We start from the raw sequence: 19,149 nt of genomic DNA, 5'->3' as shown, positions 1-19,149 counted from the left end.
GTCTCTCACAGACATTACTATTCTATCGGAGACATCACTAGTCTCTCACAGACATGACTAATCTCTCACAGACATCACTAGTCTCTAACAGGACATCATAAGTCTCTAATAGGACTTCACTAGTCTTTCACAGACATGACTAATTTCTCACAGCACTTCAATAATCTCTCACCAACATCATTAGTGTCTCACAGACATCACTAGTCTCTCACAGACTATCACCAACATTACTAGCCTCTCACCAACACTCTCACAGACATCACTAGTCTCTTATAGTACATCACTAATCTTTTACAGACATCCCTAGTATCTCATAAGGCATCACTAGTCTCTTACAAACATTACTAGCCTCTCAACAACACTCTCACAGACATCCCTAGTCTCTCATGGCACATCACTAATCTCTCACAGACATCGCTAGTATCTCATAAGGCATCAATAGTCTCTCACAGACATCACTAGCCTCTCACCAACACTCCCACATACATCACTAGTCTTTCAAAGCATATCACTAATCTCTCACATACATCACCAGTCTTTACAGGATATCACTAGTCTCTTACAGACATCACCAGTTTTTCACAGACATCACTAGCCTCTCACCAACACTCTCACAGACATCAATAGTATCTCACAGCATATAACTAGTCTTTCAGATATCACTAGTCTCTCTCAGACATAACTATTAGACAGATCACTAAAGTCGATTTAATTAAAGTTGAATTGCTGAAATGAAAAGGCAGGTTAAATGCAGTGTACTAAGGATAAAAGTCTTCTTATATAAATATCATACAGTGCTTGTGGCATATGACGCAAATTTTCAGGATGAAAGTGTGTCAATGTTGTGGCCTATAATCTGTATACTCCTACAGTATATGAGAGAGTGCTAAGCTAGGCTAGGCTAGCTGCAGCTACACATTAGCCCTGCTGGTATAGTGAGCACAATATAGAACAGTTTCTCATCATCTAACTTTATCCATCTGTGTATAGATGAATATAAAAAGCATTTCACCTAGTTCACATGTAAAACTCAGACCCTGCGCTGGAGTTTAGAAAGCATAAAAAGAACCCAAGGGGTTGTATTAGAAATATTGCTTCAGTCTGAACAGTACTATACTCCAAACCTACTCCAGACCTTAGTGGAACAGTTTTGTTCTGAAGCAGAACTCAAAACTATTTGAGTGACATTGATTGTAATGATAGACATTAAAAACATTGCACATATGCTACATGCTAATTGTCTTGAAATTGTAGCATGGTTATAAACTAAGTGGGTATGATGTTCTGTTTAGTACCAGGCATGAGGCGATAACCGGTTTAGGGTGTTCTGCAGTTTCGAAAAAGGTTTTAAAACAGCAAAAATGTTCTGTTATACCATTCCTAAGGTATGTGTTCATACGTTTTTTTATGTGTCTGATTTTGTTTTTGTTTGTTTTTCATGACAACAGTATCTCCGGCAGAAAAGATCTCAGAAGATGCCTTTTCTGTAGTTGTAAAGATCAATGATTTATTTGAATTATTTAGCCAGACATGTTTACAGCTTCAAAATATTATAAATGTCTCTCAAAATAAAACGTATTGTGTTCAAATTGGAAAAAAGTTTTTGTTTTTTACCCAGACATTTAAAAGGAACATATTTTAGAGCCATGAATACCATGTGATAGTATAATCCAAGGTTATCATACCGTCAGAATCTTATACCGTGCAATGCCTATTTAGTACACAAAGTTATTAAAACTGACATTTTTCAGAACATAATTTAATGATGCTAGTAAAAGTAAAACCTTTTTAAAGTTTGCTGTAAGCTACCAAACCGTGTATGCGAAAACACCGTAATTTGTTAATTAATCTATTATATATAAATCCACAGTAAAACACTCTTGTTGCATGTTCGATGGTAAAAAACTGAGAAAATTATTGTGTATATTTACAGTGAAATAATATACATTAATTAGAAATAAGTACATTAGTAAATTAGTAGTAGTATTCAACAGGGTTTTATTTACAGTGGACTGAAAATTAGCATCCTCATCTATTTGAAATGTACTTTGCAAAGGACTGTCAACTGAAGGCAAAAGGCTAAAGTAAATTCAACATTTTAAAAGTAAGTAAAAATATCATAAATAGAATATTATGCTTTTGTCTAATTTACAGTGATGGCAATAAAGGTGCTATAAATATACAGCGTTACTATCAGCGATACTTTTTTCAATGATGAGTAATCAAATGAATTACTAGTTACCCCGTTACAACGCTGTTACTGTTACTGACAATAAAATGCACAATAATATAATTAAGAAAGCGAGACACATAACCAACTAATAATGATGACTGGTGTATCTATAAACGTGGTGTAACTGAGAATGTGATGATTGGCTTAGATAGAGTACATTTCCATCATTTGCCAATCAGAGGCAGAGTAGTGCAGGTGTTCACACACAAGCACACGCACAGTCAGTCGCACACATTAATGACCAGGAGCCAGAACTATGCCAAATCCAACAAGTTCAAAGGTAGCTTTTGCAAACTAGAAATATAAACTTCTCGTTAATATTTATAATGATATGTTGAACCTGATGGTTGTCTCTCACATTGTACAACAACAACATTTAAATGTAGATTAGTGTAATGGATTATATTTATTTTATAGTAACAATTAGATTTTTTTAAAGTAACGCAATAGTTTCATTTTCCTGGTTGTTAGTTACTTTCCTAATTATGTAACTCAGCTACTAACTAAGTTACTATTTGTAAGAAGTAACAACTAACTATAACTAATTACTACTTTAAAGGAACGCGACCAACACTGCTAATTAAACAGACCTACATAAAGTAAAACATGTGCCTGCTGTTTCTTCTCCACTTACAAAAGTATGTGAAGGATGTGCAGTTATCTTCACCCAAACTGTGAACTTACAGCTGATGTAACCAGTTTTGTTTCTTTCTTTGTTTAACAACAGGCATTTGCAGTGCACTCTGACATGGCTACACGTAAACAAGGCTTAAGTCTGTCCAACAACCTGTTTTAGTCCTGCCAGTCAGTCTGGTGACCCTAATCCATTACCTACCCATCAGAAAGAGAGTATATGAATGTGTGTCTTATGTACTGTATGGGTGGCGATGAACTAGTTTGAAGCTGCTGGGCTGCCATATGGGACGTGATGTAATTTGTGGGTGTGCTGAATGTGTGGGAGAGGGTGACTGCAATGCTATACTTACAGATGAATAGAGATGTCATGTATGGTCAGTTTGTTTTTGTGAGTTACCCCATTTTAAAGTCAGCACAGTTGCAATCATATTTGGGCATATGTTATGATAGGGAAATTGCTTCTTAAATGAGAAGAGTTGGAAAACTCCAAATGATACACATTTGAATGAACATTTGAGACAGTAAATCACAAACAACTTTTAATTCAGTTATACATCCAACAGGCACAAGACGTCAACATGACGTTGCATTTTGTTTGGAAATGAAAATCTAGTTGACATAAGAACCCAACGTCAGGCAGACGTCAATACCCAAAGTCCAACCTAAAATCAAATATCGATGTCTAATGATGTTACAGCTTGCCTTGAGTGGAAATTACCACACTGATGCCTATAAGGCGTTAGATTTTGCTTGCCATACCTGATGAGTAAATGTCAGTGTTTGACATCAAAATGAAGCTGGTTTAAGATGTTGGCTCAACATTAGATTTTGGTAACTTTCCAACACAACCTAAAGCCAACCTAAAATCATTTGACGTTGTTATTGAATGTCAAAATAACATTGTCCTTTGACACTGGTTAGACGTTGAATTTTGGTCACCTAATGTCACAACCTAAATCTAACCTAATATTAACATCTTATGACATTGTGTGCCTGCTGGGTATAAACAAAGGTTTCTTGTGCAATGTTATGTTTTACTGTTAACTTGTAAACTTTAGCTGAGCTGGTACAGCCTTGCAATAAACATAAACAAGGTAAAACGGCATTGTTGCTTCAGCAAATGCAATTTAATTGCAGTTTTTGGTTATGCGTAGGCAATGTATTTACATCTGTAAATCACTTCACAGGAAGTGGACATGGTCAAATTACCCTGATTGTGCACTAACATATTTAATACAAAGTTAGGTTAAAAATGATTTGATGATCTTGGACTTTTAGTCAGCATGCTTTAACACTACCACATTTATCAAAATAGAGATTTTAGGAATGGTACTGCACCTGAAATGGCAGTACCTACTACACGTACTGCATTTGAGTTTAAATGTACTACTCGATTGTTAGAAAAGTAAGTTCTAAACAGTATGAATGTGAGTAGTATGAATGGACTCAAATTTTGCCATGATCACGTAACCTACCCTTGTCAGTTACGTCGCTTCACTCCTATTTATAAATTTGCTTGTGATGCATCATGGGATAGCACAGTGTGCATCGGATGCGCACTTCAGAATCTTGCCGGAAGTAGTAAAGTCATCCAGGAACTTCTCACATCCTTTTTTTTATTCTAGGAATTCAGACATACTACTCAGCTCGCATACAGTTTTTAGCATACTATATAGTATGGAAGTATGCGATTTTAGACACAGTCTGTGTGTTTGTGTTAGGTTTAGTAGAGGTGTCATGTTCTTTTTTACGAGTTCTTTTTATGGGACCATTGATGTGAAGCTCATCTGTAATTTGATTTCTGAACTGCTGTAATATACACTTAAACCAAATTAATTAAAGGTTGCTCAGGCTCTTACATTTTTCAAAACACTTTTTGGTGTCTTCTAAACTTTCTAAACTGGACTTTTCATTTTGATGTAAAATTTCAGTGCATTCCACAGCCAATTCAAAGTATTATATAAAATATGCTTTTTATTATAATTATTCATTCATTTTCTTTTGGCTTAGTCTCTTTATTCATTAAGGGATGCTAAAGTGGAATGAACCACCAACTTATCCAGCATATGCTTTACACAGCGGATGCCGTTTCAGCTGCAACCCAGTTCTGGGAAACATCCATACACACTGATTCACACACACACTACGGACAATTTAATTTATTCAATTCACCTATAGCGCATGTCTTAGGACTGTGGGGGAAACCGGAGCACCCAGAGGAAACCCACACAAACACAGGGAGAACATGCAAACTCCACACAGAAATGGCAACCGACTCGAACCAGAGACCTTCTTGCCGTAAAGCAACAGTGCTAACCACTGAGCCACTGTGTTCGCTAATATAATATTATATATATATATATATATATATATATATATATATATATATATATATATATATATATATATATATATATATATATATATATATATATATATATATATATATATTTGATTTTTGTTTTTTTAAATCAGGGTGCCTGTAAGTTGTTGCCATCTTCGTGCCAGTAAACACATCAGAAAAGAGAAAAACGTGTTGCATGTGTGAGGGGAAGTTATTTTATAATAATTTTATATATTTATGATAAAGTGGAATATATAGATCAGGGGTGTCCAAACTCTTTCCTGGAGGGCCGGTGTCCTGCTGAGTTTAGCTCCAAATTGCTTCAACACACCTGCCAGGAAGTTTCTAGTATATCTACTAAAAGCTTGATTAGCTGGTTCAAATGTGCTTGATTAGGGTTGGAGCTAAACTCTCCAGGACACTGGCCCTCCAGGACTGAGTTTGAACAATATATAGATCTATATTGACCTACACAAATAAATTGTTTATCACGAACACTGCAATATTACATAAAACAACATGTGGCTCCTCATCATTTTTTATTTGGCAACTAAAATGTTGGTCTACCTCAGGCTCTGTTTCCACCTGCTTTTAACATTTGTTCAAATACTGACTTAACAATCTACAAAAGAGTTTCACTGAAATTATGCTTACTAGAAAGCCTAATGGGTAAAAAAGGGCATGAAGCTTACCTGCAATCACATGTTGAAATCACTCGTAAAGTATGTGGAATGCATGTGAAACTCTTGTGAAACATGGTTTTGGAAGAAGCACTTCAAAATCACCAGAGAGCAGCAATCTATAGATGTCACAACAAGTTCAAGTTAGTTTAGCAGTTTTTAAACACGCACACACACACAGTTTGTTTGAGGCTCTGTTTAAAGTGATTCACAGTTTCGGCCATTTGGCTGTCAGATTTAGATTTTGCACTTGGCTCTTGATCCGCGTCTCAACTATTGCAGCTCTTCCCAGAGTGAACAGCACCACAGCACAAGTGGAAAGCTTGGCCTATACAATAGGGCTCCAAGGGTAGCGCTGGCCACATTTGGTGTGTACAAGCAAACATTTTTTTTTCAGGTTTGTTGTCATGGAGACGAATCTTTTGTGTCCTCTCCCACAAAAAAATGAGGTCACCTCTCGTTCAGTGGGCAGCTGGGAGGATTTAGGTAAAGGCTCTCTCTCTTTCTTACTGTTTCTTTGTACTTTTTTTAGAGGTAGAGCTAACAAAGTACAAGACGTACCAGAGAAGAGCAACACTCAGATGATCACAGAATTGCGATGAATTATTGCATTGTTTAGATAAACACAATTGATTATATTTCCAAGTAGTGCTGGGCGATCTGGCAAAAATGCAATCTCGATTAATTATTCTCCATATTGAACGATGACAATATATATTTCGATATCAGTTGTTAAATGTTTTAAAGAGTATCCCAACGATAACTGAAGCCACAAAAATTAGAGGGTCCATTAAACAACCTATTTTTAGTGGGAAATAATATTTGGTGGCCGAAAATTCGGTGCATCTCTAATATCAACACACTGCTAGATTTCCATTGTTGCACATTTCTGCTTTGTGATTGGCTCTTAGATCAATATAGAGTGAAAAAGTCTAGAGCTTATCATTGTTATTTATTCTTTTTTTTCGGCTTAGTCCCTTAATTAATCAGGAGTCGCCAAAGTGGAATAAACCACCAATTTATCTACTTTCATTCACACACTCACACTATAGACAATTTAGCTTACCCAATTCACCTACACCACATGTCTTTGGACTTGTGGGGGAAACCGGAGCACCCAGAGGAAACCTTGCTCACATGAGGAAATCGTTGTCATTAACATAAATTTTATTGCGATTCGATATAATATCGTTTTTCAGCCCAGCCCTATTTCCAAGTGGTGTCAGTCATTGAAAGTTGCATCACATTTGTACACTCACTCCATCCACTCCTTCAGATGAAGCTTGAGGTTTCATAAGAAGATCAACGATTTGGGAAAAGAAGAAGATATGTAGTTTTAATGAGTCTATGTTCTTGCCTGTGTGATCATAGATATTTACATTAGATGTCGCCCACGCTATTGGTGTCTATTGAAAGGAATGCGTTAATAGAGCCACCATTTTAGTACAGGGTAGCGCTCCTTTGAAATGAATGTGGGACCAAGATGCAGTGGAGGACTGGCCATCCAGAGCCAGAGATATATACACATTTATACACACATATATATATATATATATCTGATCGGGAGCTTTCTCGGTGGTCAGGATGCAAATATTTTTTTAAATTATGGAAATTATAATTTTACATAATGTTTCTACAACGATGGATTAGTGAGTGCACGGGCATTGCAGACAAAGAGTGTGTGTTTGTGTGCATGAAAATGTATTATCCTCCCTACTTATTTAATTTGATCTAATTCGTGTTCTTAAACACACCCCCTCTCCTGTTTTCACTTTTAATTCTAACAGAGGGAGCGATTCGTTTGTGAATAAATCTCCATTATGAACGACTCGTTTACTTAGCCGACAATAATACACGTTTTTGGCACCGCAGCCAGCTTGTTGTGAATTTCATTTACATTGTTTGCTGATTTTATTCAACCAAACTATCATAAGCTTAGTATTTAGTGTGAGTTGGTGCTACTTTCCTTATGATTAGGGCAGTAAGAGACTGTATTATCATCAATAATGTTCCTTGCTGAGCACAAACGTTTGTGACATATAAAAATGTAAAAAACGAAATCTTACCTATGAAATGTTCTGCCTTTGTGCTTTGTTTTCTTTGTTTGCTTGTTACTACACCTCTACACAGTGCTAAAGTTCTTCAGCATCTTCACATTGGCTTTAGTCAATAAAAGTGAACTAGTGTGGTTGAATGACATTTGTCCTGGGAGCACTGTACAAATGTGCCGGCACTACTGACGCATGCTCAGGGTCCGTATGCGATATAAAGTGTATTTATCTATGGTGTGTGATTACTTAGTTAAGATGTTTGTTTACAAAAAGAGCGACGAAGTGGCGCAGTAGGTAGTGCTGTCGCCTCACAGCAAGAAGGTCACTGGTTCGAGCCTCAGCTGGGTCAGTTGGCGTTTCTGTGTGGAGTTTGCATGTTTTCCCTGCGTTCGCATGGGTTTCCTCCGGGTTCTCCGGTTTCCCCCACAGTCCAAAGACATGCGCTATAGGTGAATTGGGTGGGCTAAAATTGTCCGTAATGTATGAGTGTGAATGAGTGTGTATGGATATTTCCCATAGATGGGTTGCAGCAGGAAGGGCATCCGCTGCGTAAAAACATATGCTGAATAAGTTGGCGGTTCATTTCGCTGTGGCGACCCCAGATAAATAAAGGGACTAAGCCGAAAAGAAAATGAATGAATTAATGTTCACAAAAAGGATCATCAAAGAATCAAGTTTTAAAATATACCCACAAGGCCACGTGCATGAATTTTACATATCAAACAGGTTACAAATCTGCGCCCCACTGAACCCTATTCACTGGCACCCACTAAATGTGAGATGTTTACATCATAGATCACCAAGGAGATTACTCAGGTGACCAGATCTCCATCTTCTGACATTGGTGTGGCTGGACCTCCCAATTGATTGACTGTGTTCAGGTAACCATTAGGATAAAACAACAGCCTTATTATCTCACACTGGTATTAACCATGTGAGCAGATCAGGCTGCAGATGGAATGCTACAGTTTGGACGAGCATCTGCTTGATATTCGAAATGTGCTGAATATTCAAGACAGAGTGACTTGTTTTGCTGCTCTCCCTTTTCCTGTTTGTTTTTGGACATTTTGGATTCCTGCCTCCATCTAGTGTTGCCTCAGTCAAACTTCTGTCTGAGTTTCTGAAGGTTATGATTGTGACATCTCTCAAAGTCTGGTATACAGAAGATAAGTGTGCGCTTGAGGATTGCTTCTCACTTTTTTATTAGTAAGCATGCTGGCATATTGTAAAATAGATGTTAATAATTATCTATTGAGCAGCACTCACAGCCGGAAGGTCGCTGGTTCAATCATTTGGTGTTTCTGTGTAGAGTTTGCATGTTCTCCCTGTGTTGGTGTGGGTTTCCTCCAGGTATTCTGGTTTTCCCTACAGTCTAAAGACATGCACTATAAGGGAATTGAATGCTAAATTGTCTGTAGTGTATGTGTGTGAATGAGTGTGTATGGATGTTTCCCAGTGCTAGGTTGAGGCTGGAATGGGATCCGCTGTGTAAAACATGTGCTGGATAAGTTAGCGGTTCATTCTGCTGATAAATAAAGGGACTGAGCTAAAGGAAATTGAATGAATGAATTATTTATTTAAACTTGAAGTAGTGTATTACTTTTGGATTGGAACTTTAAAACCTATTTTTTCTTCATTTTATCATCTCAAATGCAAGCCACAATAAAAAACTGACATAAAAATGCAGAATAATTATTGTTAATATTGTCATTGTTTCTTGACCAAAGGGTCTAGTTTAAAATGTATCTGAAAACAATCATAAACTGAACAGTAAACACTAACAACTCTTTCCTTGACTATATTATATTATATTATATTATATTATATTATATTATATTATATTATATTTATTATATTGTATTATATTATATTATATTATATTATATTATATTATGTTATATTATATTATATTATATTATATTATATTATATTATATTATATTATATTATATTATATTATATTATGCTGCACATAAATATTTAATAATTCATTTCAACATTTACTCCTAGAATTTGAAGCAAAGCATGCTAGGAAACAAGCTTGAAAAAATGATACTCAAACCAAACAATTTAACTTAACGAGGGTTTTGTGAGTGAATAGTTCTCAAAGTACAGACGAGATTTTCACAGATTAAAAAAAGGAATTGAAAATGTATTTACTGTCAAGTGGTTTCTTTTTTCTGTTAAACAAAAGATATTTTGAAGAATGTTTGAAACTGGTAATCATTGGCTTACATGGGTGAAACAAATACTATGGAAGATTGGAAGTCAATAGTTACATTTTCATTTGTATGTTGAACAGAAGAAAGGAACTCAAACAGGTTTTTGACAAGTAAAGGGTGAGCAAATTATGAGTTTTTTTCAGATATGGGTGAACTTTTACTTTAAATAAACAAAAAAAAAGTAGATTCTAAGTTTAAAAAAAGTGTAAATATTTTTTTGTCTTCTCTTTCTCTCTGTTTCACTCTCTTGCTCTCTTTCTTTCTTTTCTCCTTTCTGTCAAGTGCTTATGCCCAGAGCGGTGACGTCACCTCAGTAGTGCTTGCAGCCACACGAGTTGGCTTGCATACAGACTCAAAGCTATATTCTATAGTGCACAATATGACATAATTTAATTCTTCCCCCATTTTTCATACAGAGAAAGATTATAAAAAGGAAAGTTCTGTAAAGGCTAACTTAGTTTTGCGTTTTGGACCCTACTTACAAAGCCTACTCCTAAAATTGTTCAAATAATGTACACTATTTAATCCATAGAAATGGTTTTTGCGTATTTAAAGTCTTTCTTTCTCTCTCTCTCTCTTTCTCTCTCTATCTAATTAGAATACATTCATTAATTAATTTTCCTTCAGGAGTCGTCACGGCGGAATGAACCGCCAACTTATCCAGCATATGTTTTTACACAGCAGATGCTGTTACAGCTGCAACTGAGTACTGGGAACCATCCATACACTCTTGCATTTACACACACACACTACAACCAATTTAGTTTATTTAATTCACCCATAGCTCATGTCTTTGGACTGTGGGGGAAACTGGAGCACCCGGATGAAACCCACACCAACATGGTGAAAACATGCAAACTCCGCACAAAAAATGCCAACTGACCCAGCTGGGACTTGAACCAGCAACCTTTTTGCTGTAAGGCGACAATGCTAACCAATGAGCCACTGTGCCGTCTAGAATAAAATATAAAGTTTCATCATGATGCTAAAATGGTAGTAATTTGAGTTTTTAAAATCCCTCTCTCAGACCCAAAACTGAGCATAAGGATTAATGCTGTTTTTATAGGCAGCTCAAGTTTATTTGCAGACCTGTTTGTGAATGTATGTCAAAGCTGTATGTGTAAGCTGACGTTTTTGCATTGAATGTTCTGATATTTAAAGAGAAATAATGTGAGGAATTTCATTCATTCATTTTCTTTTTGGCTTAGTCCCTTTATTAAACCGGGGTTGACACCGCGGAATGAACCACCAACTTATTCAGCACGTTTTTACACAACGGATGCCCTTCCAGCCGCAACCCATCTCTGGGAAACATCCATACACACTCATTCACACTTATACACTACGGACAATTTAGCTTACCCAGTTCACCTGTACCGCATGTCTTTGGACCCGGAGGAAACCCACGCGAACGCAGGAAGACCATACAAACTCCACAAAGATACGCTAACTGACCCAGCCAAGGCTCGAACCAGTGACCTTCCTGCTGTTAAGACGTTAATATCACTTAAATAGTTTCTTTAACATTAAAGTTACAGTCATATTTATAGATGACAGAATAGTCTTAAAGGGATAGTTTACCCAAAATGCAAATTTTTTCACTATTTGCTATTCTATTAAACACGAGAAGATATTATGTTCGAAACGTGTAGCCATTGGCTTTCTCAGCAGGAAAAACAAATACAATGGATGTTAATGGTTGACATGTTTTAAAATAACTAATTTTGTGTTCAATAGAAAAAATAAACAGGTTTGTGACAAGTGAATGATGAGTAAATGATGACAGATATTTCGTTTTTAGATGCGCTATCCCTTTAAGGTTTTTTAAACCTAGGATAATAAGTGTAAGATAAGAACAAATGATTTCTCATTATAATTTTCTATTATAAAACAAAAATAGGCCGCACAGTGGCGCAGTGGGTAGCACGTTCTTCTCACAGCAAGAAGGTCGCTGGTTCGGCATTTCTGTGTGAAGTTTGCATGTTCTCCCCGTGTTGGTGTGGGTATCCACCGGGTGCATGTACAGTCATGCAGTACAGGTGAATTGGGTAGGCTAAATTGTCCGTAGTGTATGTGTGTGAATGAGTGTGTATGGATGTTTCACTGTGATGGGTTGCAGCTGGAAGGGCATCCGCTGCATAATAACAGATGCTGGATCAGTTGGTGGTTCATTCCGCTGTGATGACCCCAGATTAATAAAGCCTAAGCGATACTAAGCCGAAAAGAAAATGAATGCAAACAAAAATAGAGTCAAGAGCACAGCTGTAATAGTGACAATATAGTTGGGATCACCTTTATCAGCTGATAAACGATAAAATAAATAAATGATGACAACCAGAATGCATTCAAAAGGGCTTGTGCATTTAAAGGGGTGGTTCACCCAAAAAATTTGATTCTTTCAGAAGTTGTTATCCCTTTACTTGTTCCGATCCTTTATGAATTTCTTTATTCTGTTGAACATAACAGAAGATATTCTGAAGAAAGCTGAAAATCTTTAACCATTTACTTTTTAAATATTTTCTACTAGTCAATGGTTACAGGTTTTCAGCTGTCTTCAAAACATTTTCTTTTGTGTTGAACAGAGTATAGAAACCCATAAAGATTTGGAAACATTTGAGGGTGAGTAAATGATGGGTATGATGGAATGATAAACTTTAAAAAGCAGCAGATCACATTGTGGAGATTGGAGAATTTCAGCACTCTTTTCAGAGGTCTTTTGAAGATGATCAGTATCTGGTAAACAACTGAATAAACATTGGAAAATGCTGAGAAGTATTAACAGTAGGGCTGCGAAATATATCATTATATCATAATGTGTGCATCCGCAATAGTCATATCACAGGATCTGCAATGTTAAATTAGGATTATAGTTGACCAGGAAGATTTTTACCATAATAAAGCAAAAGTTAATCATTTACATGTTTTAAGGCCTGTGATCTATCTAGTTTAAGAGTTTATGTACCTGGACCAAAACACACACACACACACACACACACACACAGCACACACACAGCACACGTTTAACTATGCACTGTTTTTGCTCGACAAATGTGACAGGATACACGTTAATATCCACTGCTGCGTTATGTTAATGTACAAAATAAACCTGATTTAACATCTTCAAACCAGGATTGAAGCAACTTCTTTAATAATTGTACTGACATGCGGCTGTGGTGATAAAATAAAAATGGTAAAATTGCTACAATTCATTACAAACATGCACTGTTTTAAAAACGTTTTACACTTGTAAAATTGATTCTTGATCACATCTGATGACTGATGATCACAGAGCGCTGAACAGATCTTTTAATCCCGGTTGCTTTGCGCACGTCCTGTCTTGTTGATATGATTATACGCATTACTACATACAAAATATATATATATATATATAAGTATAATAATATCATTCTTTATAAGCACTATTAAACAGCCAATATCTTAATAATAAGCCAGTAGTTAATAGTGGGATATGGCACTTAAACTAAAGTGTTACCAATAATTATTTTGTGGAAAAAATATCACCAATATTTTATTCATGGGGTGACATGGTGGCTCAGTGGTTAGCAATAAGGTCACTGGTTCGAGTTCCGACTGGACCATTTTGTTCTCCTCGAGTTTCCTCTATGTGGCCTGGTTTCCCCCACAGTCCAAAGACATGCGATATAGGTGAATTGAATAAACTAAATTGGCTGTAGTAAATCTGTGTGAATTTGTGTGTATGGGTGTTTCCCAGTACTGAGTTGCATCCGCTACATAAAACATATGCTGGAATAGTTGGTGGTTCATTCCTCTGTGGTGACCTCTGATGAATAAAGGGACTAAGCTAAAAAAAATGAATGAATGAATTTTAATCATGTTTACATTTACTCTCCAAAAAACACCTATATGATTCATCCCATATTTAAATACTGCATATAGCAAGAGCTGGTTGTACTGTATATAATAGAGGTTATTTACCTAAAGGGTCTTTGTGGTTGAGCAGATTTTGCTTAGTCTTGCAGTCAGCGTGCTCTCCTCAATTTTTCATTAACAAGACAGAGAGTGTGAAGCACAAGAGCAGGAATGGAGACAGGAAGAGCAGAAAGGAGCAGGAGAAAGAGAGAAATCCTGGAGTAGCTCACATCTGAGGAATAAGAGCGAGCAACTGGGATGCGTTGCCATAACAACCAATTCAGCAGGCCACCTACTAGTGTGTGTGTGTGTGTGTGTGTGTGTATGTGTGAGAGAGAGAAAGACAGACAGAGAAAAGGGTAGAGCAAGATGATTTGTGTGTGTGTGTGTGTGTGTATATGTGTTTGTGTGTGTGTGCCAGTGAGCAGTGCTGGATGAGAGTAAAAAAAAGGTGTGCATGAAGCTTGCCTGTGATTGGTCACACCTCTCGTGTCTTTGTGTAGAGTGGAACATGTTGGGTAAGTGTCCGTCGTCAGAGGCGTCTTTTCTGATGGCTGCAGCATAGGAGCTGAGGGAGGGGTTTCTGTGCACCTCCCTCCGTCCTGCTCTCTCTTTCTCTCTCTTTCTCATGTCCTCACGCCCGCCACTAAAGTAAAGACAATAAAATACAGAATAGAAAGCATCTGAATTTAACTCTAGCATGCTGATAGCTCACAAAAACAGCGCTAGGCTAGTAGCTTCCCTGACAGTTATTAATACTCCATAAGTCATTTAGACATTATTGTCTGTACAGACTCGATTTGAACAGTAAGACACAGGCTGGGATATGAGTGCTGGTCCTTTGCCTGCTGCAAACACAAACACACACAGACACACACCGGGAGAGCAGCAGCTCTGTGTGGATGATGTCATCCTATCTGCATCCTGCAGTGTTAGCAGCGCAGCTTCAGACCCTTTGTTGCCCTTTATGCTGTACTCGGACCAGTTTTATGGTTTGTTTTAGCATGGTGAGCTAAGTAGCGAAGTATAGCATCATATTTAAAGGTTAAAAAAGCTGTTCAGTCTTATACATTGTAAGCTTGATGTAAAATATATGATTTATCTTGAAATGTGTTGTGGTGTTCAGTGTACTTATCGAAACACTGGTCTTATTGTGTGTTGTATTGCTAATGCTAATCAGCTAAGACTTCTCCTTAAATAAATACAGCTAACGTGTATAATTTTATGGTTATGATTATACATTGTGTGTCATTTCACACCTTTAACCAAAATTTACTTATTTTGTATATTAATAAGCATAAAAATGATCCATAATAATATTAATTTTGCTCATCCAGCTGGGGTCTAAATAATGCTGACTCAGTGCTCACCTCATACTGTTTGTATCTTTTACACTGGGAAAAAAAAATGTGATTTATGTCAGTCAGACATTCAGCAAATATTCTGCGTTTCCTGTTCACGATGTGTTCATGAAAAAGCACAACTAAAATATGACAATATGAAAACATTTGATGTGCATTTTTGCTTATAATGTAGTGTGTTTTAATAGTAGGTTAATTATATCAAAGTTGCTCTAATGTTGTTATAACCTTTCTATCAGAAATATTAACAAAATGGCAATATGAAAGCATTCAGTGTTTAATATGAAAGTTTAGCTTTCTGCAAATAGTGCAGGGCATACAGTTGAAGTCAAAATTTCAACCCCCCGCCCCTGAATTTAGTTTTATACAGTATTTCTATACAGTATTTTCTTCTGGAGAAAGTCTGATTTGTTTTATTTTGGCTAGAATAAAAACAGTTTTTAATGTTTTAAAAACATTTTAAGGTCAAAATTGTTAGCCCCTTTAAGCTGTGTTTTTTCGATAGTCTACAGAACAAACCATCATTATACAATAATTTGCCTAATTACCCTAACCTGCCTAGTTAACCTAATTAACCTAGTTAAGCCTTAAATATCACTTTAAGCTGTATAGAAGTGTCTTAAAAAATATCTAGTCAAATATTATTTACTGTTATCATGGCAAAGATAAAAATAAATCAGTTATTAGAGATAAGTTATTAAAACTATTATGTTCAGAAAATTGTAAATAAACTTCTTCATTACACAGAAATTGGTGAAAAAATAAACAGGGGGGTTAATAATTTAGACTTCAACTGTATGTTTATTTGAATGACCAGTGAAACACTAATTGGTATTATGTTAAAGATATCAAACTTGCTTAACATTTGTGTTTTAGATTTCTTACAAAAGTACAATGAACTATGAACAAAATGATGCCAATTTTGCCAATGATGTAAAAGATATGTTAATTATGTATGTACATATCTATGTTATTAGATATGTATTTTGAATTACCATCTGGAAGTAGGTCTAAGGGATCTTTTCTGTGCTGTAGCAGTTTTCAGAGAAAAGTGCAAATGAAATATGAGCAATACAACAATATGAAAGCATTTGATGTTTAATGGGAAAATTGAAATTACTTAATTGTTTTAATAATTCACTTTACACAGTGAATAACACAAATTATGTTCACTATATTAAAGTTTCTGAACAGTCAATGTATGAGCTTTTTAATTACCAAGGAAAAGTGTGAATGTAAAATCTCTCTGATGTATTATGTGAATTATGTATATAACATGTTTGATTTGCTGTGTTGTGCTTCTATTAAATCCAATATGCATGGGCATTTTGGGATCAATATTGACGCATGGCCTGGGGTCTTTCTGCCTACGCAGGCAGAGGGGCTTATTGCTGAGTCGTCAGTATAAGGTCACATTTGGCAACATGCAGTCACACACCCTGAATAACCTTCATAGTAAAGTTGTGAACGTATTGGAGCCTGGCCTCAATCTCCTCCTTTCCCTTTACAGGTCCCACATTAATACTATTGGAGGCATCTTGATTTCACAAATTCTTCTGTATGCTTGCTTTTAATCACTGCCACATTTTGTAATGCAACAAACAAATTCTAGGAAAGTAGGACTGAACATTGCATTGTGTGTTTGTCTTTCTGTCTAGGCGATGTATCTCCTATCAGTATGTCACCCATCAGTCAGTCTCAGTTCATCCCACTGGGAGAGATTCTGTGTCTGGCCATCTCAGCCATGAACTCTGCCCGCAAGCCTGTTACACAAGATGCGCTGATGGAGCACCTTGCCACCTGCTTCCCAGGTAGCCCTCCATACACACTTATTAACACAAATATACACTTTAGTGCTGTAAATACACATAGTATTGTTTAAAAACACATGCAAGTGTCACCCTGTCAAAAAATATGTTTGTCGGAAAAAGTTTTTGCCTAATAAACTGCTTTTTGGACAATAGCCACAATTTTTTGGCATTGTTATATTAGATTATAGGTTTGGGCTGTAAAACTGAAAATGGGCTGGATAAACTGTAATATTGGGATATTTCGTTTTTCTGTGAAATTTAGGACCCTATCATACTCCCGGCACAATAAGGCACAAGACGTGCTTGGCATGATTTGTTGCTATTTTCAGAGCAGCGCAACCCTAATTTTCACGTTCTGCGGCATGTTATTTAAATAGCAAATCCATTTGCGCCACTTTGTGGAGTCATGGCTGTGCTGGTCTATAAGGGAGGTGTGTTAAGGCACATTGTTGGTGCGTTGCTATTTTGAAGAACTGAAATAGACCGTGCCGTTGATCAACTGAAAGCTGGTGTTAAGTCCAGCACAGAGCCTGTTAGTTATGTGCCTATACAGGTCCAAACACTTAATACACACAGGATGTACAGCAATACGCAAATATTTTACATATAAAAATATCTTAATCTCAGGAGGCTTTTATGAAAATTTGCATTTATAAAATGTTATTATTTTTAGTAGTATTACTTATCATAAGTATATTTATGTTTGTTTTAATAAAAACAAGTTTATATTTATCCTCCTGTCGGGTTTTGGAGATGTATGCATCACTATTTGGGGCATAAGAGTTATTATTGTTCATTTATTGTTTATGTGTGACTGAGTTTCCACTGTTTCCGTACTCCACAAAAGTAAAGGAGTAAAGAGTAAAAGTAAAGAGAAAGTCAAGAGGCCGAATGGGGGAGGCTTGTTCTTTATCCTCGTGTGGCAGATGGTCTGTTTAACTGCTTTCTCGCTAATAGTGGAATGTTCAGTTTTTGATCTTACAAAGTCCGCCATTTAAATAGCAAATGCACCATGGCGCAACTGACTCTTAAAGGGTAAGGTAAATAAGACTCTGATTGGTTTAATGCGTGTTATGCTCAAAACACACACATAACTCATTAAGAGAATAAGCACAAACTTGTTAGACCATTTGCCAGGGTGTAAAGTGTATTTTTTCCATCCTAAAATAGCAAAAGCGGATTCGGACACCCCCTTAATGATTTTGCGCCATGCGCTTTAGACTTTGCACCTAGTTCGTTAAAAAAGAGCCCATATTGCTATATCAAAACAATTGCGTCAGATGATTTAAATAGCTGTTTTTTTATTCTTTTAGAATTATTTGGATGTTTTGGATAATAAACAAACTACAAGATTTATGATTTTTCTGCGGAGTCTAAAAGTATCCAGGTTTAGAAATTGAATAATCTAATGTAAAATAACTGCATGAATACTTTAAATTGGTTTACACAGTATCAGGCAATAAAACTAGTGTAAATGCATTCATTTGTTTTCTTTTCCGCTTAGTCCCTTTATTAATCTGGGGCCGCCACAGCGGAACGAACCGTCAATTTATCCAGCAAATGTTTTACGCAGTCATTTCTACAATCATTTCTGTAGAATAGCCCTGTTGTACACCCTACATTGTCCAGCTCTGTTCAGAGAAATCAGTCAATCAAAGTGCAAGGTGTGCAAACTTCAACTGAATGGAGTCAGTCTGCTTTCCCTTAAAGAAGGAATGGGGAAAAAAAAGAACAGAGGCTCTGGGTTGCGTCATGTTGGTATGGCAACTACCACTGTATGATGTAATGGCAGGCAACACTTAACCCTGACTAGTTACAGCTTATCTCTTCCTTTATCCGTTGTGTGTGTGTTTCTGTGATTGAGAGTGTTGAAAAGCTGATTTGGGTGAAGTGAGGACTTGAGTGCAACGAGGACACCATG

At 36.4% G+C, this 19,149-nt stretch overlaps 2 protein-coding genes across 18 annotated transcripts in view; one reads left to right on the top strand and one right to left on the bottom strand.

The window, feature by feature from the left end:
- sod3b (superoxide dismutase 3, extracellular b) overlaps window positions 1–19,149 on the bottom strand; it is a 92,180-nt gene that overhangs the window by 58,177 nt on the left and 14,854 nt on the right. For 8 of the 16 annotated variants that reach the window (XR_012407288.1, XR_012407307.1, XR_012407295.1 and 5 more), the window contains 2 exons: window positions 14,525–14,702; window positions 5,906–6,012 (listed from right to left, as the gene is read on the bottom strand). The gene's annotated coding sequence lies outside the window, so the exon portion shown is untranslated. The remainder of the gene's footprint in view (window positions 1–5,905; window positions 6,013–14,524; window positions 14,703–19,149) is intronic. The other 8 variants (XR_012407304.1, XR_012407284.1, XR_012407298.1 and 5 more) reach the window with 1 other exon arrangement.
- stox2a (storkhead box 2a) overlaps window positions 1–19,149 on the top strand; it is a 74,483-nt gene that overhangs the window by 43,872 nt on the left and 11,462 nt on the right. For both annotated transcript variants that reach the window (XM_001922863.9, XM_005160006.6), the window contains exon 2: window positions 17,076–17,228. In XM_001922863.9, coding sequence (XP_001922898.4) covers window positions 17,076–17,228 — 153 coding nt within the window. The remainder of the gene's footprint in view (window positions 1–17,075; window positions 17,229–19,149) is intronic.

The sequence above is a fragment of the Danio rerio genome, chromosome 1, assembly GCF_049306965.1.
Source record: "Danio rerio strain Tuebingen ecotype United States chromosome 1, GRCz12tu, whole genome shotgun sequence".
Classification (NCBI taxonomy): domain Eukaryota; kingdom Metazoa; phylum Chordata; class Actinopteri; order Cypriniformes; family Danionidae; genus Danio; species Danio rerio.
Note: the sequence above shows the minus strand (reverse complement) of the source record. Positions and strands in the feature narration are given on the sequence as shown.